Source organism: Clupea harengus, chromosome 14, assembly GCF_900700415.2.
Source record: "Clupea harengus chromosome 14, Ch_v2.0.2, whole genome shotgun sequence".
Classification (NCBI taxonomy): domain Eukaryota; kingdom Metazoa; phylum Chordata; class Actinopteri; order Clupeiformes; family Clupeidae; genus Clupea; species Clupea harengus.
Window position 1 is genome coordinate 16,969,761 of NC_045165.1, and position 26,647 is coordinate 16,996,407.

Below are 26,647 nucleotides of genomic sequence, written 5' to 3' on the forward strand. Positions count from 1 at the left end.
TACCTACCTGCCCTTACCCAGCAAGAAGGCTTTTACAACTGCTCATCATGTCTAAGGGCTCAGAGACCTTGACCGTAACACACACACACACACACACACACACACGATGTCAGTATATTTTCGTATTTATTTGGGGAAGCATGCTGAATGCTGTGCGCATGTTGTCGGCTTATTAGTGATTCCTTTTCCGTTTGCCTGCCTGATTTTTCCCGGAGGAGCACGAGTTTATGGAACACGACCCTCTGGAAGTGCAGACGGAAAATCCGCCGCACTGCTCCTGTCAGTCAACAGCTCGCTCTCACTCACTCTCTCACACACATTCCCTGAGCTGCGTCCTTGACCGATTCAGATCCTCTGCCAGCATGGTTCAGGAGTCAGTCAGCGGCCATGCCAGGCTTTGCCTGGAGACAACCTCCACTTAGTCTTTTGTGTGTGTGTGTGTGTGTGTGTGTGTGTGTGTGTGCATGCATGGATTCCCCTCTGGCTCACACTCGACTGTTAATCGTTCACACCATTTCAGTTTCCCCCACGTGGCCCGGGCTGGGGTCACAGCATCGTCTTGAGCGAAGGTCGCGGTGACGCACGCACTCACACACACACGCGCACACACTCTCACACACACACACACGTGCACACACTCACTCACACACACACACACACACACACACGCGCACACACTCACTCACACACACACACATACTCACACACACACACACACACACACACACAATCTCAGAGAGCATGTGTGTATGAGAGAGATGGGGGTGTTGCAGAGGATGGAAGCCCTGATCAGCTTTGACTGGAAATCAGAGAATCTGATGCAAATCCCGCAGTATTTAAAGCCCCAAATCAGCCGCCCAAATCCCCTCAAGATATTCTCAGCTCGATTGGACGGCTTTAAGAGATCACTGGGACAGAACAATACAGACTCAGACAGGAGGGGGGAGGGGGAAAGGTGAGTGAAGAGAGAGAAAGCAAAGGAGGGAGAGAGAGGAGTCACCCTGACAGTTATCTGATGAGGGCTTTGCTGCCGTGTTCCGCTGCTGGAAAATGAGGATCACTTCAAACGTTCCCTTCATTTGTGTTTCCTCTCGCTCGTTTGCCCACACTTCCATGGTCGTCCACTACACTAACTGTGTGTGTCTCTGTGTGTGTGTGTGTGTGTGTTGGGGTGTGTCTGTCTCTCTGTTTGTGTGTGTCATTTGTGTGCTCACTAGGCTGCAGCCTCATTAGATCAGGCTCACCCCAAGCTGTGTGTTCATATCTGTACTACTCCTGCCTCCTCATGTCAGGGCTGCTGAGAGAGTGTGTGTGTGTGTGTGTGTGTGTCTGTCGAGGTTTGTGTGTGTGTCTTTGTGTCTGGATCGTGTGGGTGTGTGTGTTTGTGATTGTGTCTTTGGGTGTGTGATGCACACCTACACAACAGAGCAGATTTGTACATCTACAAAAACAGAAATGCAGCTGCCCCAACACTGCCAGAGTTGTAGCATAGGCGAGTGTGTGTGCAGTGGTGTGGACCGTTGGCTCGGAGTGTGTGTGTGTGTGTGTGTGTGTGTGTGTGTGTGTGTGTGTGTGGTTGGCACATTGGGAGATATTGATATGCTAGCTGCTGTTCTCCAAGGCTGAGAGAATCAGCCTAGTGAAGGCTACCACTGACACGGCTATACATCCACACACACACACACACACACACAGTATCCAGGGATAGTTCTGCAGGAGAGGAACTTCTCGCTCTCTCTCTCACACACACTCACAAGGAGGGACACAATTTACCCCACCAGACTCTCCCCCTATGCCATACATTTATTTTTGCCTCTTTTTTTCTTAGGTGTGTGTGTGGTTGGTGGGGAATTTGACCAGTTGAGGCCCGTCTTGATTGGCAGTCCTCAGACACCTTCTCTCTGTCCCCTCAACTAGCCTCAGACTGAAACTTATCTCACAGCGTGTGTGTGTGTGTGTGTTTCAGTTCCACAAGTAAAAGCTGTGATACAGTGCATTGGCTTGTTGATCTACTAAGGACTCTTGAGTAACCCATCTTCTGTGCCTTGTGTCTGTGAACACACAGCAGTGTCTCGTAGTGAGGGAGAAGAGCATGTATTTATGGCTGGGGGGTGAAAGCAGCCAGTTAAAGTGTGTGTGTATTGTCCAGTGCTGCTGTGTGTATTTGGTGTAGCCATTGTAAATGGGTGTGTTAACTGTGGTTAATCTTTCTGTCAGTATGTTTTAACTGTGTAGTCTTTCTGTGTGTGTGTGTGTGTGTGTGTGTGTGTGTGTTTTTTTTGTAATTTCCCTCTGACGACTCATGTGTGTGTATTGGTAACTATGTGTGTGTTGTAATTGGGGTGTGTGTGTGTGTGTGTGTGTGTGTGTGTGAGGGAGAAACATGATGTAATTGGTGTGTGTGAGGGAAGAGGGAGGGAGATTTGAGAAGGCCGGCTGGGCTCTGGTGGGATGATTGCTTCCTGTTATTGTGAGTGTGAGTGTGAGGGGAGGAGGTCTGGGTGCTCAGCTTTCCTCTGGACATTGTTCTCTTCTTTAACTGGTCCATGACTATCACCATAACAAATCCAATCTCTCTCTCTCTCTCTCTCTCTCTCTCTCTCTCTCTCTCTCTCTCTCTCTCTCTCTCTCTCTCTCTCTCTCTCTCTCTCTCTCTGGCCCTCTTTTGCTAAATTTCTCTGTCTCAATTTATCTCTCACTCACACAGTCACTTAAATACTCATGTATTTATCTGTCATATGCACACACACACACACACACACACACACACACACACGTTTCTCCTCTGTGTGTGTAGCTGGCAGGCAGTAGGGGGTTTTTCCTCCAGATGTTGGTGTCAGGACGGGGCACATGAAGGGAGGAGAGGCTAGATCAGTGTGGTCTGAAGGCTGGAACAGCTGGCTGTGTCCCACCCCACCCGTCTGTTTACCACGTTCTCCACCTCCTCTCCTCTCCTCTCTACTCTCTCTCTGTCTTTTTTTGGGTTGTTTTTCACTAGTAGTCACCCTCTCCTCTCCTCCTCTGCTATTTTCTGCCTTCCCCTCTCCTCTGCTCAGGGTTTGTGTCTGGTGTGTTCTCATCTCTCACACACACACACACACACACACACACACACACACACACACACACACACACACACACACACACACACACACACACACGTGGGCAGAGGGCCTGGCCTTTGATGCCTCTGTTTACTTTGCTGGTAATTGGACTCGTTTGGTACAGACATGAACTCTGCCATCCTCTCTCTCTCTCTCTCTCTCTCTCTCTCCCCTCTCTCTCTCGCTCTCTCTCTCTCTCTCTCTCTCTCTCACCCTCTCTTATTCTACGTTTCTCACTGCTCTCTCTCTCTGTCTTTCTCCATCTGTCTGTGACTGGCAGCTGGAGCAGTGGAGTAAAGCATGCCTGTGCCAGAAACAGGCCACCAGAGGAAAGAGGATTGTTCCCTTCTCCTTTTCTTCCCCACTTCCCTCCCTCCCCCTTTCTCTCTCTTTTTCTCTCATTCTCCAAACACATCTCTGTTTAAAACAGTAGCAGCAGCACCACCACGGCACACACAACCAGACGCCCCCTGCTCTGTCTCTCTCTCTCTCTCTCTCTATCTGCCTGTGTGTCTGCCTACCTACCTGGCGCCGTGCCACCTGGGCACCATGGCTTTGTTTATCGTACCCGCAGGAGGAGGTGCGGGAACGAGGCGGGTAGGCACGAGGAAGACGAGACAGCCGAGGGGCACGGTGGCAGTGTCGTTGCACCGCCGAAGCACCTGGGTGGCATTTTAGTGGTGGACTAGCCCCGCTGTATTTGTCAGATTAACTCTCATTAAGTCCATCAAAAAACACAAAAAAATACCTCCTGCAGAACAGCTAGGGGAGACGGAGCTGACAGCTGGTAATTGTTCTTGTCCTCCTCCCCATGACGGGGAGGGAGAAGAGAAAGGGAGGGATGGATAGATAGATGGGGGGAGAGAAGGAGAGAAGAGAGAGGAAAGTGGGGGCCAGCTGGCAGTGTGTTGCTGCTGTGATGTAGTGTGAGTTCTGGCCTGGGCTCACGCGTGCTCCGGATCCATATGCTGCGTCCAGAGGAATCCATATGCTGCCCGCAGATAATTCTTGTCCTGCAGTGGTGCGAATGAGCATCCCCATCTGTGTGTGTGTGTGTGTGTGTGTGTGTGTGTGTGTGTGTGTGAAAGTTTAGGAAAATTAGTAGAGGTGTATGTGAGCGAAGGGGGGAGAGAGGAGGATGACTCATGAGACTCTTATGACCTCATTGCCAGAGCTGTCGGGTAGTTTGAGCGAAGCATCTATCTCTATGTGCACACACACACACACACACACACACACAGGCTCTCCCCTTCCACCACCCCCAATGATGGTTTTACCGCTTCACTGCTTTCACAAATAGGCCTCATTGATTGAATCTGATTCCTGTGGATAGAGCTGGTTTATTGAGTGGCTTCACTGGTGGCTACACTGTGTGTGTGTGTGTGTGTCTCTGTGTCTGCGTGTGTCATTTTGTCAGAGGAAGCCTGGAAAGGATTTTTTCTCTTCTCCCTCTCGGTTCCCTGTCGTCTCGTGGTCTTAAATCATGAGGACGGTTCTCCCGGGATGTTCTGCTTGTTCCTCGTCCTGCGCTGTGGTTCCAGGGAAACAGGCTTGTTTTTCTCATCCTCCCTAGAGCGCCACAGTCCTCGCGCTGCTCCCACACATTACAGCAGCTCCTCAGAAATCCCTCCCACACACACACACACACACACACACACACACACACACTCTGCTTCTCTCACACATAGACAAGCCAACAGAGACATTGGCGCTCACACACACACACACACACACACACACAACATGAGGGTGTTGACAGTTGAAAACACACACTCAAACACACACACACCCATATTAAAAGTCCCCACCATCAAAATGTCACAGAGGCTTTCTGCCTAATCCTAGACCTGCTTCCATGACGTCCTGAGGGCCCTGAGCCCTGCGCCAGCAACCTCAGGCTGACCTGGAGTCTGCTCTAACCTCAGCCCTCTGCCAGAGGGAACACAGGCTGACCTGGAGTCTGCTCTAACCTCAGCCCTCTGCCAGAGGGAACACAGGCAGGCAAGGGGTTTTACGCGGGGCGGAGCACTAGAGACGAGAGAGCGAAAGATTGAGAAATGAAGAATGGAGACTTCTTCCTTCGCTCCCTCCCGCTTCTTTCTCCTCCTATTCCTCCGGCTCCTCTCGAGTAGTAGAGTTCAAAGCACTCTTTCTCCTTTCTTCCCCCATGTATGTATGTGTATGTATATATATTTTTTTCTTCACCCTGGAGGTGTAGAGGGCTCATCGCCCCCTTGTGCTCTCCCCCATCTTTTCTTGTCTTCTCTCTCTCCTCCCTGCTCCTGTGTCCTCTCTTCATCCTCCTCTCTGCCTCTGGATCATCTCTACTATCCTGTCTTCCTCCCCTTCCGTCTCATTTCTCCTCTGCCGTCCTTCGCCGTGCCTCCCCGTCTCACTGCTGCCCCTGCTGTCAAGGGTGTCCTGGTGCTGCCAGGACTGGTGCTGCCCTACCTCTCCACTGCCTCTTTAACCTTCTCACCAGCTGATCCAACACACACACACACACACACACACACACACACACACACACACACACACACACACACACACACACACACACACACACACACACACACACACACAGACACACACAGAGTTACTCACTCACGTTCACACAGCATATTCTCTTATGATGCTCCTGAGAACTACACACACACACCATGCATGCACAAAAAGCTGATGTTATCCACACACACACACACTCACACATTCTTTTATACTGTGGTCCACTAAGGCCGGTGGTCATCTTTGTCCGTAGCTGATCCACCAGTTGGCAATCATAACCTATAGCTCACCCATACGTATCTCCTGTATGATCAGCCCCGTCGGTCCTCCCCTCACACACAGCTCACACACAGCTCGGAGCTGTATAAACCATTACGCTCTCAGCCGCTGGAACTCTAGCCTGCTCCTCTGGGACACACAGCTGGAAGTTGTTATCTTTGCTGTGCAAAGGGAAGGAGACATTTGGCAGCAGCAGGACAACAGACCTCCAATCTCAGACATACACACAGTTAGAAAGACATATACACACACACACACACACACGCACACGCACAGACTGTCTCTCACACATGCACACACAGGACGCACACTGTGTGTGTGTGTGTGTGTGTGTGTGTGTGTGTGTGTGTGTGTGTCTCTGAGAAGTTTTCTGGTGTGGAGGCCCAGCATTGGGAGATAATTAAAGCGTTGTTGGCGGGACGACCGGATTGTGAAGTTCTCCCATTGGCCTGGTGTAACTCAAGATGATTCTTCAACCAGTCACCACACTGCAGGACAGAGACAGACTGTGTGTGTGTGTGTGTGTCACAGTTGATGGAGGCAAAAAACTTCTCTGCTGTTCAGACCATCCATGTTTCCAATTTACTCGATTAATTAGCCAGACTGACTCTTTATGGTAACTCTCATCCACCCTACTAACTCTGCTTTGATGGAGAGTGTGTGTGTGTGTGTGTGTGTGTGTGTGTGTGTGTGTGTGTGTGTGTGTGTGTGTGGCTCATCTTTCTCCACGAAGCATGACTCAGAGTGTTTTGGAAGAGGAAAGGGTGACGTATTCCTCTTGGGGCTCAGACACATACACACTCATTTGTGTGTGTACCGAGCATGTTGTGCTGTTTTCTGTATTTTTAAAGTTTATTTAATAGTGTGTGTCATTCGCTTGTTCTGAAGAAAGAGAGGACGTTGGGTTTCACATACACCCCACTGTGCTCAGCAGAGGTGTGTGTGTGTGTGTGTGTGTGTGTGTGTGTGTGTTTCTTTTCTTTGTGACTATTGCGGTAAATGGGTGTCTGACCACAATACATTGTTTGCAGAAAAGATGTTATTTTTATAATAATTAAAAAGTGAAAGAATAGAAAAAAAAGGAATGACGCTTGCTGTGTGGTTAGTGAAGCCACAATGAGAGAGACTAAAACGCTGAACAGTGTTGCCTGCAGGTTGGTTGTGTGTGTGTGTGTGTGTGTGTGTGTGTGTGTGTGTGTGTGTGTGTGTGTGTGTGTGTGTGTGTGTGTGTGTGTGTGGACAGACAGCTCAAGCTCTAGTTCCCTAGGCCAAACACACTTCCAGCAGTCCCCACGGCCAGCCCGTCGCGTTGTCATGGCTACAAAACAGTTAGTGGCCTGAGGGGAAAACACAAGCAAAATTGAGAAAGCTTGTGTGTTGAAGGGGGGGGTTGCAGACATAAATTGCTTCCCATGAATAATTCTTCTCCCATAATTTGGCAGTAATGACAGTGGCGTGTGTGTGTTTATTTATTCAAACATTAATTGACAGAAGCGGCATTAGCAGGGCTGTAATATTGTGCGTTTTGATTATGCACGCGGGACCAGGAAGAATTAAAGTGATTATCCACTTTTGTGGCTCTGGTTGAATATATGTGTAATAATGTTTCACTCCCTCCCTCTGTGTGTGTGTGTGTCTGTGTGTGTGTGTGTGTGTGTGTGTGGTGATCCTCCCCACAATGTCTTCTACCCAGCGGCTCCTGTAGTTCCTGTAGCTGTGTGATTAAGACCCTCACATGTTTGCCATCATGTGTGAGCTCTGGTCACGTTTCTCCTGCTGTAGTCAGTGTAAGCTTGGCTGAGTGAACTGAGTACTCACTCTCTGTGTGTGTGTGTCTCTGTGTTGCAGGCGGAAGGGGAGGACAACCTGAAGAAGATGCAGCTGATGGAGCTGGCCATTCTCAACGGAACATACAGAGACACCAACATCAAAACACGTAAGACACTCACATGGACACTCACGCGCACATACTCTCTTGTCAAAAGGAATATCATTTTCATGTGGACATAGCTTCACACACACACGCACGCACATACACACACACACACACACACACACACACACACACACACACACACAGGACATTACTCATTAATGCTGATGTAATCGCACATATTAAACATGGACATTTAATAATGTTACAACTGACACCGTTCATCCATACCATAACTGAGAAACACACACACACACACACACACACACACACACACACACACACACACACACACACACACACACACACACACACAAAATCTCTCTCTATCCCTTCCTCTCCTATCAACCCCCACACACATCGAACAACTTCATCCCCTGTTCCACTAGTTGTGTAAAGTATCATGTTGGGCTGTGCGAGTAGCACTCTCTCTCTGACACAACACACACACACACACACACACAGTGCACTGCTTAGTCACATTCTCAGCTCTGCATGACAAAAGTTTGCACTATTGCTCAACTTTGGTTATTGGCTCGTTCACACACACACACACACACACACACAAACCATCCCCGCTTGACTCCACACCTCTGTCGGATTTCAATTGTGATTCAGAGGTGTGCGACTGATTGTGGTGTGTGTGTGTGTGTGTGTGTGTGTGTGTGTGTGTGTGTGTCTGAATGTGTGTGTCTGTAGCTGTGGGTGTCTGATCGTGTGTTACACCCACCCCTCGAAGCACTCCAGTGTCCCCCTGCCCACCTCCTTGCCATATCACTGAATGCTTGCCTTCATTGGACTGATCTTTATGCACTTGATTTCACATCAATCTGTTTTTCTTTTGTTTTTATTTTCATGTCCATCTTAAATGGTGCCACTATCACATGGGCATGTAGACCTTACATTTATTTTACCGGTCAGGGTCACTGTGTACTTTGACCCGGGAAGTAAATCCCTACGGCAGCTGGCTCCATTTAAGATGTCCTGATGTAATTTTAGCATTTTGTCTGATCATTTATGAGCTGTAGCACATTTAGTTACCATGGTGATTTGGTGTGCTTAAATGTGGTGTTTGCATCTGGTGATTGATGCCTTTGTTTTTTTTTGGTTGTGGGTTTTAGTTGTGTTTGTTTGTTTGTTTGTTTTTGCTGTAGATGTTGTGGCTTGTGTGGTGCACCGTTGATCATTGCATGGATTAATTTTCCTTTTTGTTTTGCCTCCTCTTTTCCTTGCTCCTCTCCCCTCTCTTCTCCTGCTATATTCTGCTTCAAATTTCCCACCCCTGATTGTCACCCTTTCTACAAACACACACACATACACACACACACCTACACCTACACAAACCTCTCCATCTTTAATTACTCCACCATTCTGCTGTGTACGTCGAACACACTGCTGTTTGTCTTTCTGTGGATTGCCACTTCCTCTCTCTCTTTCTTTGTGGCTGTCCCTTTATTTTCTCTCTCTACCTCTCCCTCTTTCTCCTAATCCGTCACCTTCTCTCCCTCGCTCTCTTTATCGCTCTCTCTCTCCCTCCCTCCCTCCCTCCCTCTCTCTCTCTCTCTCTCTCTCTCTCTCTTCCTGTCTTTCTCTCTTCCTGTCTCTCTTCCTGTCTCTCTCTCTCTCTCTCTCTCTCTCTCTCTCTCTCTCTCTCTGATGGCTCTTAGCCCCCCTTGCGTTCTCTCTTGCAGCGGCGGCGGCGGCAGCTCAAGGCCAGCGCCTCATTGCCTCCCCCCAGGGCCAGGTGATGCCCCCACAAGCCATGCGCCCCCCCCCCTCGCCGGCCGGCGCCCAGATCATGAACTTAATCCGGCCCGGCCAGATGACGGCCATGCTGCAAAACGGCACGCCCACCCTGGTGCCCCCCTCCCCAGACGGGGGTATCATCTACACCACCCCCTACGACTACCCGTACACGCTGGCGCCCACCTCGCTGCTGGAGTACCCCATGGAGCCCAACGGCATGCTAGGTAAGCGGCCATGGGGGCTGGGCATGGGCATGGGCATGGGGGGTCCAGGGTGCTTCCCTGCACAGCAGCAGGACGGCAGCTTTCTGTACGCGGGCGGGGGGGGCCTGCTGGACGCAGCAGGCTTCAATGCCCAGCAGGAGGCGCTCAAAGGTAAATACACCCTGTCCAGCTGATGCCGGACTCACAGGGGGGGGTGGGAAGGGTTTGGGGTTTTGGAGGGGGGTGTGTAACACACACGAGAGAGGCGTGACCGCTTGGTGCTTGGAGCGAAGAGACGGACGGGGTTGGCCTCTTCAAAAGGGGGCCCTGAGGGAGACACTGGCTGCTGTAGAGAACACAACAAGGAAGACGGTCTGTGCTAGAGCGCTTCGAGAACACTATGACTCTCTGTTAGGACAGTTAGATGATGCAGTGTTATGAACCAGAGTGCAGCTAATCTTTCATTTTATTTATTTTTTATAATTCAGAAATGTGAATATCACTGCTGTCTGTGATTCCTGAGGTCTGTGTCTCCCACACACCCACACACACACACACACACACACACACACACACACACACACACACACACACACACACACACACAAAGAGAGAGAGAGATGGTGACATGCTTGTGTGTGCGTCGTTTCTCGTTCTCTGGATCTTTCAAGCTCTCGCCTCAGGCAGATCTCCTCTGCTTGTGGATTCCCCTCGGATTTTTCTGGCTGCCGAGATGATTTTCTTTCTCTGTCTCTTCTTTATCCCTCTCTCCCTCTGTCCCTCCCTTACTTTCTCTGTCCCCTCTTTTTTTTCTCCCCTTCTTACTTACTTTTTCTCTCTCCCTCTTGTCCCCTTTCCTCTCTCTCTCTCTCTATATCTATCTATCTATCTATCTCTCCCTCTCTCTCTCTCCCTCCCTCTCTCAGCGTGCTGTGCCATGCTCTAGGCTGTGTTGGTTGTATGGCAGGCCGAGGCAGCAGTGGCCTCTCCCCTGACGGGCTTCTTCATTAAATTCTTCCAGTGTTTTCCCTGCCTCTGTCTCCCCTCTTGGTCTCGCCCTGCTGAGCCCCCTCTCTCTCACACACACACACACACACACACACTCCGCTCACTACCATGACGCCATTGGCCTTTAGACGTGTAACCTACACACTAAAGTGGACAAAGAAACCGCTTTAAATGGAAGTGGTGTGCTGTACCAAAACGGCCGTAAAAATTCCCTCCTTTTACTTATTTAATATGCTACCGTTACTCACGACTTGAAACTAATCTGGAGCCTGAGGGTTTAGAGTTTATAAGCCGGTGTAGTGTAGTCTGTGTGTGTCTGGGATGTACCATAGTGGACTAATAGATAGATGTACAGTGCAGATTGAGGTGTACAGGAAACCACTTCCTGCTTTTAATGACGTGCCTATGGCAACTACCAGACACGCCATCACCAGGCCGCAATTTTTTTTGTCAATAGTGGCTTCTATCGTCAAAGACCCTGGCCCACCCACCCTCAGAGCTTACTGCTTTGTAAGTGTGTGGTGTGTGTCTACACGCTTTACTACTCGTTAATTGGCTGTGTCGATCTAGCGTCCCCCCCCCCACACCGCCATCACCATCTCTCTCCCCCTCCCACTCCCCCCCAGAGTATCTTGTGGGAAAAGCAGGCTCCTAGAGCAGTCTGGAATGTCCTGGACATCTGTGGTAGAGAGCGGAGTGTGGGCGATAGCAACTACCAGCAAACGCTGTCAACAGTCACACCACTTCCCCTGCCAGGCACACACACACACACACACACACACACACACACACACACACACACACACACACACACTCGTATAAATAGACACACTGAAGCTGCACACTCACTCACAAACACACTAACACACTCAGACTCGTACATACCCACTTATATATGCATCGCTATAGACACACAGTTATACACACCCTGCGCTCACATTAGCATATACATGGCTCAGATACTCACTCACAAACGCACACACACATACATTCACTTACAGGAAAACACATACACACACACACACGCACGCCACTCAGGGCCGACAGTTAGAAATCTGATGTAACCATCTGAGTACGTTACACAACATGGCAAGGCTGACAGCAAGAATAAAACGGGAAGGAGAGAGAAAAGCTCCAAAGGGCAGAAATGTGTTTCTCACATGTTAAGTCTCCTCCGATTGAGTTTGACAGCCGCATCTCATCCCTCCCTCACGCCCCTCTTGCAGAAGGGGTTTGTGGCCATGGTAACCAGCACTTTGTCTGGGCCCACAGCCCACCAGCCAGAAACATTTTTTAGTTTTCCCCTGCTCCCTACTCGCAACCTGAGGAGAGGTATGCCCCCCCCCCCACCCAACCCCCCTTTCCATTATGGCGTCTATCTTTGTGCCCATCAGCAACTGTGAGAAACTACAGGAAATATATTGACACTGTCAAACATGGCGAGATCCAAGAGGAGCGCAGCAGACAGACACACACACACACACACACACACACACACACACACACATACTTTCTCTCTCTGGCCCTCACACACACACACATACATTATTTATTTGGCAGTTCTGAACAGTTGCATTTATGACTGTTTGGAAGTGATGATGGTTGCACGTTCAAAGTGCATTAAACCTTTTAGTTTCTCAAACTGTTTTTCCCTCCTGAAAGACATTGAACTGCTTCTTTAACGCTGTGACTGACGTATGAAAAGAATACTAAAAGTAAAACCCAACGCGACGCAGGGGGTTATTCTGTGAGTAGTTCGGTGAATAGAGACCTCACTCTTTCCCTGGTTACTTCTAAAGCCCTGTTAGGTCGTACCATAACACAACTACGCCTGGCATCCGTTAGACATTGAGATCAACACCCCCTCCAGAAACACACACACACACACACACACACACACACACACACACACACACACACACACACACACACACACACACACACACAGAAGACTGGATGCTAGATGCTAGATGCTAGGCACACCCTTGAGTACCACGCAGCATGGAGTGTCTCCCCATCCCGTCTCTAGCTCAGCGGTCTCACAAGCGCCTCTCTGTGTGGATCTCAATACTGTGGAATTTTATAACCTTTAAGTTATGCATTTATATAAAAAAAAAGAAAAATGTTATATTTTATTTTCAATGCAATTTTTTTCAATTCGTTGTCTATACGATGTCAATATGTGTATTAGTAATGTATAATATGTACATGAAGATAGATGTTATCGATGGGAATCTGATTTGCGGAGACATTTAAATGTGTTTTTTTTTCATACTGTGAAGCAAACAGAAATCTCCCTCCTCAGAGTGAGCAGTTTCTAACCTTGTGGACCTGTCGCAATCTAGGTGCAATGGCTTCAAAAGTGAGACGACATGACACGCGAGTCCATCCTTACCAAAGGATTGTGACCGCTGACAGAGGTTAGTTTTAGACCCTTTAAGACTGTTTTCATGTTGCTTTGAGCCCAGTTGCTGGCAGACTCTTGGAAGGGCTTTGGAGCGGGTCTGGTCTGGTCTGGTCTGGTCTGGTCTGGTCTGGTCTGGTCTGGTCTGGTCCGATCCGATCCGTTCTGGTCCGTCCCAAAGTCGGCCGAGTTCTGGGGTATGTTGTTGCTGTTGGCTTAGTGAGGATAATACCCACTGATGCTCTGGCCTTTACACGCCACCTGCATCACTTTATATACACTCTCACACACACACACACACACACACACACACACACATACGCTCACTCACACGCATTCTCACATATGCCGTTCCGCATATGTGGACACACACACACACTCTAATAAGCTCTCTCACATATTCTCATATGTGTAGACACACACACACACACTCTCACACAAGCTATGTCTGTGCCCTTATCTGCTGTGGTATGCCTATGTTTACAAATGCAGTCACTCATGAGTAGTAATCGTATTCAGTAATGAATTATCAATATGTTCGGGATTCCACCTCTTTGTGGGAGGGGTTTTTATAAAATGATCTCTGGGTACCCCCCCGCCACCCCACCCTTGTGCGCGCGACCTCGTTTTCACGTTAGGACAGGTAGGTCGGGGGGTGGGGGGGGCGTGTCACGTCAGCGTATAGTCTGTTGCATTCCCGTCATGTACGATTAGCTCCTGATCCAGGGCAGACTTGTCGCAGGGAATCATTTCTCTCCTCCAGTCAGGAGGGCTAGAGACTGAGGACTAGACCGCAACAGGAAATGCAAACCAGCATTTTAAGTCCATAATTTTGTATATTTTTTTATTTAATACTATTTGTTTTTTTTGTTTTTTTCTTCTTACATATCTTGATGTTCGCATTGTGCTCGTTGAGTCTGTCTTCTCCCCGTTTTTATATAAATGTTAATTCCACACTGAAACATAGTTTACATTTTTATTTTGTCTGTGAAAGGATGGACATATATACACATTCTCCAGCATATTGGAATTATTTTGTCACGTATTTCAGTTGTACACGGGGTACTGTCATTTTTTTATACATGGACATTTTTATAGCAACTGTTTTTATGGCTCCTGTACATAATCCTGGCAAATAAAGAAACAGAACTGAACTCAAAGCGATTTCATCTATTTCTTGCACAGTTGAGTTCTAGTTAAGTCCCCATTTATACCACTAATTACACTGTCCATAACTTGCATTTTCAACTCGAGAGACACTAAAACATTAATCGTTTTTATTATTATTATTTTTTATTCTCTCTCCCTGTTGTGGTTTTGCTTCATTTAGTGTTTTCTGTTTGTCTCATCTTCACAGCTTCTTGTTTGTTGGGGTAGCGGGCCACGGTAGTGCTGCTTTTAACGCCGTAATAACGTCTAGTGTCAGACTGGGGCTCGGTAGGCCTGATCATGACGTTAAAAACCCAGCATGTCATGATTTCTTAACCAGATTCAGCCAGGGTGGGGGTTTTCTGCCGGGGGGGCAGATTTAGATGAGGGGGTGGGACGGGGGGCAGGGGGGGTGGGGTGAGAGATTGCATTCATTTTACTGTTAAAATGATGTCATTCCAGTCTCTTTCTGCTGACACTAATATCCTTTCTATTCTTTTTTTCCTTTTTATTTGTTTTTGTTTGTTTTTTGTTGTTTTTTTGTTTGTTTCTAACCACCTAGCCGCCACCGGCAACTAACACATGACCTCTGACCTCTGAACTCTTCACCCAATGACGAGCCGCCCTGCCCCAAGCCCCGCCCCAAGCCTGCCTGCTGATGTGTTAACTGGTAATTGCCTTTGTTGCTAGCCTCTTGGATGCTGGGAGGGAAAGGCGCCTGGCCGTAAAGTTATCCTAACATGGTTTCTGTTTCTATTTTGTTTTTTTGTTTGTTTTTATATAAAGAAACACAAAAAAAACTACCAACAACACAGATTATAACAACAGCAACAATATTACACAACCAAACTCTAGGGTTGTGTAATTTATTTTGTTTGACTCTTCTGTTTTGTTGTGTTTTTAATGACCCTTGTTTTTTTTTTTTTTATGCGGGGTTCTTTCTTTTTCTTTTGGAAATCGTTCAAAAATTGGGTGGACGCATGCACGGTTCCCCAAGAATCTGCACTGAATTAAAAAGCAATAAAGCAACCCGCCCCCATGTTTCATATACTGGACAAACAATTAGAAACACACACTCTCTCTCTTTAAACCCACACACACACATAGAAATAGTCACAGCTCTTATTCAGATTGGTGACATTATACACACATTAATTGGTTAAAGCTGAAGGGGGGAGGGGCTCTCCTAAACATGATCTCATCCTGAATTTTAATGTGAAATCCACAGAACTACCCCACCCCCTTTGCCTCACTCTCTTTTTGAGGAGGTAACAAACTGAAAAAAGAAAAAGAAGGAAAGAACTCACACTCACGCCAAATCTGTTCATTTCTGTTCCAGTTGATTTTTTTTTTCTCACTCTCTTGTCCTGTATTATTTTTTTAATCTATTTCAATTTGTTTTATTTCTTTTTCCCCTCCTGACTTTTAATGAAAATGTGCTGACACATTCTGGGTGTGCCTTTGAACAGCTGTCTTTGTTTAGGTTTTGTTTTGCTCCAAAAGCATGGCTAAGTTTGTCTACTGCAGATGGAGCTTCTCTCACGTTTGTTTCTCTTACTCAACCTTTCGTTGTTTTGACTTGATTCCTGTTTTTTTTTTTTGGGGGGGGGGGGGGGGGGGGGTTCACTTAATTTGCTCATGGTGTCACCTTTTTAAAGATCATTTTTCTTTTGTTTCGTATGATTGTTTTATTTCCCTCCTTCCTACTGATTAGTTGTAGCCAGGGAGTGAACTTCCTGTTGATGAGTGGGCGGGCTTAGCAAAGCGGGTGGAGGGGAGGGGTCAACGGCAGGGTTTTTTGTGTGAAGGGGGAGGGGCCAGGGTCGAGTTTTGCATACAGCCATTTTGAGTAAGTTGGGAGACGTTTAAACTGTGCATGAGACAGTAGATACTGCAGCTGACATTGGCCCCGTACTCAGTGCCTGATTTATCTAGAAGTTCTTTTTGAAAAAAAATAAAAAAAATACAAAAATAATCTACGAGCCTAAACAGCAAGAAGGAGGAAAATAAGTATTGTGTGCGTATATAGCCAAAGGGTTTCCAGTTTCTAAATATACACAAATGCATATACACGTATAGAGAGAGAGGTTGGTGGGATAGGAGGTCGCGTCAGTCAGTCAGTCCCAAACTAAAGGCAGATGAAGTGCTGGTTTGCCATGAAGATGAGTAGAGGTTATTGAACACTAAGCAGGACTGTTAGTCTGCATGAGATGGGCTGGGGTGGGGGGTGGGGGGGGGGGGGTTTGGGAGGGACTGCCCGACAAGTGAAGTTTTGTACATAACATAACTTTTTAGTTTTTATTCTGCTTCTCTAACTTTACCCCCTTTATGTTTTGTTTTTGACTCTTTAATGCCTTGCCAAACGAACAAAAATTTTCATCAAAAATGTTCTCTTGAGTTTCATCTCATCCTCAGAATATGCTTGAGTTTGTCAGAGGGAGCTTCCAGAGCCTCCTTGAGACATTTCCAAGTACCACCCCCCCCCCCCCCCCCCCTTTCTCTCTCTCTTACTCACTCACTGTGGAGGACTATTTCTTTTCCCCTTCCCAGCATGCACCACTCCATGTGTCCTGAACCAGCTCATCCATAATGTGTCTGGTACACCTCACCACGCCAGTGCTTAAGCTACTGAGCCCACCCCTGTTACTTTGAACTCTCAAGAAAAAAATAGGATGCGAAAGCCATGCCTGCCTGTTCCAATTGCTTTATAGATATCTGTGATATAAATATAAATATATACAAATGTAGATATGTCAAAATACAAAGGAGAAGACAAATTAGATACTTTTACAGGGTGCTGGAGAAGAAAATATATTTTTGGCAATCTCAGCTTTTTATACTTAACTTGCAGTTACAAAAAAAATATATTAAAAAAAGGAAAAAAATATAGGGTGTTCAGAATGATGGGGTGAAGATGCTTTGAATCTCTGGATAGTATTGGCTAGGAAAATAACGACCAAAATAGTCATACCTGGGAATGTCACGAAAATCAGACATGGGGCTGGGGTGGGGGGTGGAGGAGATAAAGAAATAACTCGAGAGACAAAGTGCCTTACTAAGGGTGGTTTTCCTTTTTTCCCCAAGTGTTACCGTTCTGTTGAGTAATTTCCAGCACCGACTAGGAAAGGCTCAGAGAGAAGAGAGAGAGAGAGAGAGTGTGTGTGTGTGTGTGTGTGTGTGTGTGTGTGTGTGTGTGTGTGTGTGTGTGTGTGTGTGTGTGTGTGTGTGTGTGTGTGTGTGCGTGTGCGTGCTCGCGTCAGCCCTGACCGTCTACGAGTTTATTCTATGCAAACAGACGAGCTGTCGTTTGACCAGCTGACTATGTGCCATGGTTTGTCTTCCCAAGTTTGAGCTCTTCTCTCTCTTCTTCCTTACTGTTTGTTTCTAATCCCTCTTTCAGCCATTCGAACAATATATAGGGAGATGTTTTTTGTGCCATTTTGGTTATTGATTGCTTTTATTATAATTTTTTTGTTTTCGTTTTTTCCATGTTGATTTAGATGACGATCTCTCGTTGTCTGTATATCTGGTTACTGTGACTATGTCGAGAACAAACTGCCAATAGCAATGCAGAAGGCTGCCAGGTGTAGTTTTAAATAGGGGGAAGGAGGGGTGGGGTAAAGTTAATTATGTTTGGGGTAGGGAGGCAGATATATGACAAATAGACTGGATAGCCTGCTTGTTTCATATACTGAGAACATGAATTTACTGTTTTGTTTTTTTCCCCTCAGAATTTGTGCAGAACTAGCATATAAGCTGAAAGCATTTTGCTTTTTAGTTTGTTACTCATTTGCTCTTTATAGAAAGCAATTATATGATGCAAGATCAAAGTAAAGTCTGCACTAGATGAGCTGGTTAATACAAAAAATAAAAAATAAATAAACCATGGTGGCAATTTTAGGTTTTTGAAAGCCCCTTTTTAACAGTGCCAAAATTTCGGAGCAGTAATGCCCATTTTTGTAACAAAGACTAGTAGCTTGTAGTGTCGAGCTCGGGACGCCCGGCCACCCCTGTTCTCAGTAGCTGGAACAACCGCGGGTTTTCCGGTAGACGAGGAGACCAGAGCGACGCCCTGCGTTAGGAACTGCATTCTCCCTGGCAGCTGCTTCTGTCCTGGCTTTGCTTTCTCTCTCTCTATCTATCCCTGATCACTCGATCTTTTACATGCTGTTACACACAAAGGTCAATGCATCTGTTGTTCAGTGTTAGGTGTTCTATTAATAAAAATATTGAAATATAAAATATATATATATATATAAATATATATATAAAACAAAGAAATGCAATACGAGAAAGGAGTTTGAGAAGACAACTCAGAATATGACAGTATTACGAGAATTTCCCTGCAATGTTCCAACATGCTGTTTCCTTGTACAAGGTTGGGTTAGTCCATCTAATGTGTAGAGAACTTCAGTACTCTTCTTGGCCTGCCTACTACATGTATAATAATGTAATTTACAACCATTGTTACAGGTTTATAATGTATTTTTCTAACATCATTTTATATGTATATTATAAATCATTTTTTTTCTGACTCCTCTTTTTTTGGATGAAGCCCACTACAACTTGTTCTGTTTTTAAATGACCCCCCGCCCCCTTTCCTCCTCTGCCCCCCCCCTCCCCCCCACTTTCTCTTCACATGTTCTTTTCCATCTGAGAATCTGCCTCTCTTTGGGGGTGTTGCCTTTCCTAGAGTTACGTTATTGTTTTCCTTTGTTTTCTTGCCAATTCTTAGCTTGTTTAACTCATTAGCGACTTGATTAGTTTACCTTGTCATAAGTATTTTTACATGCTTGCATTTAGTTTTCATGGTGTATGCATTATTTTTTCTTATTAACCCCTTGGCATTTATTTTAATAAAACATTCTTAGTAAGAATTTTACTAACTTTTGCTGAAATGTTTATTTTTGTCTTGTGTTGTTAACCAATTTAATGAATGTACTACCTTGGTCTGGTTCACGGACTAACACAATTAAAACTGACCACCACCTTCACAAATGACATCACTAAATACAGTTGTCTAACACACACACACACACACACACTAGTCTTGCACTGGTTGTCAAAAGGCACAGCACACACAGACTTAAAAATTAACATATGTCCACGCACGCACACACACACACACACACACACACACACAGTCTAACTGGAACGTGCACAAGTCGTACTGTCCCACGCTCACGCTCACACACGCTGTCCTACGTTGCTCATCACACTCCTCGGTCTGAGGTTCAAGCACTGCTGTCATGTCTGTCTTGCTGCGCATCACACACCCCCGCGTGGTGCTCTTGGTGAGTGTGTCTGTGTGTGTCTGTGAGTGTGTGTGAGTGCGTGTGTCTGTGTGTGTGTTCGGGGGGGGGGGGGGGGGGGGGGGGGCGTTTTGTTGTTGCGCTGTCAGAAAATCGGGAGTTCTGCTTTTTGTTTTCCTAAACAACTTGAAGAAGGAAGGGACTCTCTGTTGACTTTGATCTGCCAAAGGGCGCAGTGCTTCTCAGGGCCAGGGTCTGCTGCATCAAATCCACTTGCATCTGTCAGATTCATAAGCTTAATATTCCCACCTCGGCCCGAAGGAAAGGAAAGGGAAGGGAGGGTGCGGGGGGGGGGTTATACCAGCGCTAATGGGACTATAGGAACAATGCCAGTCTTGTATTTGATTGTTTTTCCACATTCTTTGGAAGGGCATGTTTTTGTTGGTGTTAATTCAGCCTGCCACAAAATTAATTATACACTTGAGTGTGAGGTTTAGAAATAGTGATGGTGTTCAATCATCCATTTTTTTGTTACCACTAGCAGCGTGTACTGAAAAAAAGAGCATATACTGACAGTACTAGTCTAAATTCTGTACAGAGTTTAGAGCAGTGTAGATGACTACCATAGAGTTGCTGTATACTGGAGAATAGAGCAGTGTAGATGTATACCATAGAGTTGATGAATACTTGAGTATAGAGCAGTATAGATGTCTTGATCAGGAAACATTTTGGGAACATTATATCTCTGAGATTTTTCTCTTTGGCTGTGGACACACCGGCACATCTAATGTATACTAATCTTCCAGTTTTGTCCCCTTGGGTTTTGTCTTCATTGTTTTTTTTCCCTTTGCATTTTAAGCTTCTTCTCTGCACTAATTAATGGTGTAATGCAACTGACACACCAACAAAAATTAACTTTATTAATCTGTTTTATTACACTTTAACCCACTGAGTGGTCAGACGCTCTCAATTGAAAAATCCAAGCTGAAATTTATGCTCAAGTCATCCCTTCGCCGTAATAGATTGAATTATTATAGCTGTACGTGAAGAGCAGTCACAGACAACATTATTACCCTCACTACCTTCATGCCATTTATATTTCTGCAGACCTTTTCTAGGCGATTTTTTGATGACCGTATGTGAGGCACTAGCTTTGTTTGGATGGTCGTGTTTCCAACTTTTTTTTTTTTTTTATAACCAGTAGAGACACTGTGTGTCAGAAGCGCTGCCAAAAACACAGAAGTGATATGTGCCTTTTCTGTAGAACTCGGGAGTTGTATATTTAACTTTTCACAAAAGTGCCCAGTAAAGGTTTTGTTCACTTCCCCAAACTGTTTTGAAATGCACTAAAATAAATTAGTACACTGGAGATATCATGACTTGTTGCTGTTGCTCTTTATACATAACTGGAAGATTTTGACCAAAAATGTTTTGTAAAAAAAAAAAAAAAAAAGACCTTTCTGATTTTTCATTAACATAAAGGTAATGCTAATCCAGTCTTTACAAGTTTGAATCATCACACCTTTATTAAGTTCCATTCGTCTAATATCCAGCTCTTTAATTGGACCATTATCTGCCTAAAATGGCTGCCATTCTCCCACGTCTAAAAATATCAGCTGAAGTAAGTGCCTTTTTGATGGACAACTCCAGGGACGTATGTCCTGTCTCAAGAACAAGCCTCCAACTCAAAGAAATCTAGCCCTGCCTGTTGACATACATTCCTCACTGGACTGCTAACAGGAGAGCTAATGCTAACAGTCAGGGTAGTCTCTGCTTCAGGACTCAGGGGGTTAAAGAAAAAAACTACTACCAAAACTCAAGACGTTTCAGATCTCCCTGGGGGGCTGCATTTTGGTTTAGTTTGTGTTTTGTTTCATTTGTTTTTTCTTGTTATTTTTTTCTTTGTTCCATCTTTTTCACTGGTGTGTCTCTGTAGCAGAGCACAACAGAGGAAAATGAGGACCGTTTGTCAGGTTCAATGCCGTTAAAATTAGGGTGCACTATATCTGAACCTTTTTTGTGTGTGTGTCGGTTTTTTTAAAGTGGTTATGTAGTATGATTTGTTTTTGTTTGTTTTTGTGACCTTGTTTGATATTTAAACAAAACAAGGCTAGTTAAGTAAGTATCTCATGATAATATTGTCTACATGAAGAGAAAATTACGACAAAAGGGAGAAAAAAAGGAAATTGTCATGTGTGCAATAAAGTCCAACATTTTTAATTGGGGTGTGCGTGCTGTACCTACCTGGACTGGTTCATGTTCTCCTTGATCTCAGCTTATGTCACACTCGGAATCCTGGGACACCTCACACTCACAGCCTAAGGTACGTAGCGTTCAGCTCCAGTTCAAGACATGCCCTCAAACTGCACTCACTTGTTTTAGATCACCACATCATTAAAGGTCTAATATCATATACTGGGCTCATATTCACATCCATAGGCGCACACACACACACACACACACACACACTCCTGTACAAAAAGGCAATGCATCACCCAGTATAGTCCCACTTAATCCGTTTCATTCAAAAGGGTGCTGACATTAATATGACCTTCAGCAGAACCTGGCAAAAATCCGTTGAACTGAAATGACTATGGACACAGAGTTGGAAAGTTTCGTTTTTTTAATAGCCCAGTTCACAGAAGTCATCAGTTATCCACTGGAGACCAGAAAATGTGAAGATCGGTTGCTCTCTGTGCACTGGTTCAAGAGGATATAGTGTGTATTTCATTAGTAGGTGAGGGACAACTCACTACAAAACAGAACCCCTTCATTTACATATTAGGTTATCCTTAAAAACAGAAAAAAAAATTTAGTGAGAAGATTTAGTAGATTTGTGTACAGATTAAGGTTTATGAAGGAGCACAACCACTTTATTTGTCCCTTTAAACAGGAAATGAAAAGCTATCATTTTTTTTCTCTTAACTTTCAAATATTGCATTATGATACGCATACCTTACAATATTCCTGAATATACAATATGCAGTGATCAAAGTATTTATATAGTCACTTGTGTGTTTGGCTCTACTTTTCCTGTTACTGACCTACAGTGAATCTGTACACTGTTTACAGACACAGGGTAACTGCATTCTAATCCCAGCACTACACAGTTCCTGTCTTTGTATAAGCAAGACACACAAAACCTCGCTCTTTTTAAAGCAGCATAAGGCGTTTTGTTCTTAAAAAAGAGTTAGCTAACTACTTCAAAGGCATGCAAAACCCCTGCAAATACCACCAACAGACGAGTTGGCACTAATAAAAACGTGCTAATGTGCTAACTGGTGTTTTTAAGGAGTAAAGGCTCAGGCTACATTTAAGGTCAAATTGAGGGAGCATGTTTGCAAATCAAGAACTGCTTAATATAAATGAAATTTGCATAATTTCAGTTGCAAAACAAGGGGAATGTAAGTGTTTTATGTTTTGTAGTGACTCTTTGTCAGCCATGACTACAGGCTGCCTTATGCGTCAATGTCTCTGGATGGAGTTTATGGAGACTGTGCAAGGTTAGCAAATGTGCTCAGGACGTTTGTGTCAGCGAATGGAAGGCAAAAAACTCCTCTGTGTAAACACTGCAGATGCTGTGTGAAGCCCAGAGGCCAAATACAACATCGCACTGATAATGGATTATCTTACTGACGATCTTTACCCACTTGATAAAACAACATCCAACAAAAATGAATCAGAGTATCAAAGGCTTTTGATATCATGGTGTGATAAATACGACTTTTTCCTTAATTAAAATTAAATAAATGGATACATATATATCAAGGCTGTTCTCTGCAGGTCCTTACATTCTGAATGTGCATGAAGATTGAAACCCTTATTTCGATTCCTGATCAACAAATCAGAAGATGTTTTGGGATCTGAATGAAGGACAGTAGCTGACTTCTGACTAGAGCAGGCCCTGACCATAGTCACCTTCTGTCAGCCAAAACAGTCCACTGCTGCTTCTGATAGATTAAATAAACGAGGGATGGTAATTTTTTAATTCAAATAAAAAAAGGATAATGACTTCACTCTTCCCAGATCTGCTGCTTTTCACTTTTCATCCTCCAGTTTTGATGGTAGACTAGTTCATGATTCAAGATGGATATGCGTAGCAAGACATGTGAGCAGTCCGGTCTGGAAAATGAAAAGCAATCTGAAGAAATGTGTTGATGAAAAGATCCTTCTTCCTGTGGAAACTCCTGCGTGCGTTCAGGCGCTTGCTGTAAAACTGTGGACTGCACAGAAGAGGTGGTGTGGGGCTTTGGTGTGGAGTCGTGCAGGAAGTGAGGTTCTGAGCTGTTTAGGGGTCTAAGGAGGAGGGAGGGGACGCATCAAAGGAACATTTGTCGAGGGACCAGCTGGGAGCACTATCAAAGATCATGGGTGTGTGTGGGGGGGGGACGTCAAGAGTGACAAATGACCACAGTTCCTGTGGAATGAATCGGGGCATTCATCTGGGTGCAGCTGTTTGTGTGTGTCTGTGACAGTGTGAGGGTTTGGCGGTGGTGGTGTGTGTGTGTGTTTCACGGTACACAGTTGCAGGTTTTCAAGTCCAGTTTGATGAATAAACTCCTGCAGATCTGAAGGCACCTGGGCCACATAGTGACTTTCGTTTTGGCAGCTGGTGTTTTTGTGTTGTGTGTGTGTGTCTGTGTGTTTTTGTGTTGTGTGTGTGTCTTTGTGTTGTGTGTGTGTCTGTGTGTTTTGTCTGGGGGCTTTTAGTTATTCTTACAAGCCAGAAGCAGCTTTCAGATTATCTCACAATGACAGACAATAACACATTTCAGTTTGGTGAATTTTGCACATTGCTGAATTCTAACTCAAATATATTCAGTCACCACTTGGCCATGATTCTGTTTTACAATTAACATCATAGATTTCTTTGTAACCCTGAGTATGAAAACCAACAGTGGATGCTGTGTATCTCTATATCAGAAAAGGGGCTTTATACCTTCCTCCACGTGCCAAGCCGGCCAACCAGGTGCTCGCTCGTGCCTGCGGACCGACTGCGGGCAAGAGGAGTCCAAGTGGGCGGAAAAGCGCAACGCTCCTCAGAGTTCCCCATTAATCACACTCAATTACTGCTGGAGAGACTTGGCCCCGTAGCAGCCGTGCAATCACTCCACACACACATTCACGGGGCCCACAGCAGCCGCGCTGCAATCACCTCTCTCCCACCTCACCTCTCATGCGTTCTTGATTAGCTCAAACTGTCGAGCGGCGCTGCTCTGCATTTGTCCCGGTGCAAGGGGATGTTGTTAACAGCTCCTCCTCTCCATTGTCGTCTCGACTCATCCGGTGTTCTCACTCCTTTTCTGTTTTAATTGCAGTCACCTTGTGCAGATTTGGTGGAAACAGGGTGACATTTAAATAGGGGAGACAGAACACAGTCTGATGCTTCTGGGAACCCCATTATCTAGATCTTGAACAGCTCATCGTTCTCGGTGTCTTTCCTGTTGTCATTCTTAGTGCTAGAGAATTATTTAACGAAGTCTCTGAAATATTCAGTCTCCATACTTCGAATTGCTTTAATGTGAAAGCTTTGACCTCTCTGTCATACCCGAAATGTCACTGAATTGATTATAAATGATGGTCAGTGAACTTTTTTCTCCCTGGCAATTAATCACTCGGCAGTTTTGCTTGTGCCCTCCGCTTCAAAGATTGATATCCAAGAAGTCATTAGGCAGCTTTAAATTTTCCACAGACGTCTCACTTTCTTCTGTCCGGGCCAAGGTTATTAACATACAAACAAAACGATGGATGAGCTGATACTATTTTCTCCTGTTCGGGAGAGGGCGTTAGGACAGGCGCTGCTGTGCGGAGGAAGGTAATAATGCGATTCCCCACAATTAACACCGTGTCAGATTCCACCGCAGAGTGAAGACAGACTCCGCATTAGGGGGTGAGAGAGGGTTTTTTCCCCCCTCCTTCTCTCTTCCCAAGACAAATGAGCATATCGTCCAAGAATGTGAGCTTCCTCTTTGGATCTAATTAATCTCCGCGCGGCGGGTGTAAACATTAAGACCGACGAGCTTTTGTCTCCGATTAATCTTTTCTGTCAGATTTACATCCGTGTTAAATTTCTGTGGCGCAGCAGGGTCTCCGGAGCCAACGTCTGCCGGCAGCGGCTGAGCCCCCGGAGGACGTGGCAATGACAAGGAGACAAAAGAAACACTGGTACCCTCTCCCGTATCATGGATAGACAGACATAGATGTAAGCAATGCATTAGGTTATATGACTTAGAGACCTGCAGTGACCAGCTGGTGTGTGTGTGTGTTACCATCTGTGACAGTGAGGTAACAGCCAACATTACCACTGTCGTTATTTCACTGGTATATTTGTGGCATCATAATGACAAGGAGATAAACGAACCAGTGCTACCCTCTCCCATATCATGGATAGACAGGTATGCAATGTGTGGAATATATTTAGTTTGAAATGAATAAGGAATGGACTTACAAATACTAATTGATTTATTTAAGATGGGGTTTAGGTGACCGTTGGGATTTGAAATAAGAGGTAACCTCAGATGACCCACGTAAAAATTGGTGTGGTATTAGATACAGGATCACTTTCTGATAGGAGTGGGTTCAGATGGGAGGTCAAATCTAATTGGCCATAGTGGTCAACCAAACAGGACATAGGTGGGAGGTGTTAGATAATCTTTTAAATATCTGAGCGCTAGAACATTTGGTAAGATTAATTTCCAGAATTCAATCTTATCTTATTGTGGCCTAAATACTGCAATAAATCTGTGAGAGCAACACATCCTGGGTTCGAGTTTCTGATTGAGAGAATTGCAGAGGACCTGAAAGAAGAGACGACAAATGCTAGATCATATGACTTAGAGACTTGCCCTGAGTGTGTGTGTGTTGCCATCTGTGATAGTGAGGTAACAGCCAACATAACCATTGTCGTTATTTCACTGGCATTTTTGTGGCATCATTATACCTACCTGCAAATTACCTTCGTAAACCCGTTAGGACCCAAAGTGGCATTGGCTGGAACTGTTTGCGCATTGGGATTGTGACCTTCACGCACACATTCCCGTGTTGTGTGGTTTTGGCACGAAAGA

General features: G+C 45.4%; 1 protein-coding gene across 4 annotated transcripts in view; it reads left to right on the plus strand.

The window, feature by feature from the left end:
• The window catches only part of qkia (QKI, KH domain containing, RNA binding a), an 88,631-nt gene extending 66,828 nt beyond the window's left edge, over window positions 1-21,803 (plus strand). The window contains exons 5-8 of one of the 4 annotated variants that reach the window (XM_031580564.2): window positions 7,737-7,824; window positions 9,489-9,941; window positions 13,124-13,198; window positions 14,894-21,803. In XM_031580564.2, coding sequence (XP_031436424.1) covers window positions 7,737-7,824; window positions 9,489-9,941; window positions 13,124-13,198; window positions 14,894-14,910 — 633 coding nt within the window. In that variant the 3' untranslated portion in view covers window positions 14,911-21,803. The remainder of the gene's footprint in view (window positions 1-7,736; window positions 7,825-9,488; window positions 9,942-13,123; window positions 13,199-14,893) is intronic. The other 3 variants (XM_031580565.2, XM_031580566.2, XM_031580567.2) reach the window with 3 other exon arrangements.
• Window positions 21,804-26,647: the final 4,844 nt, after the last annotated feature.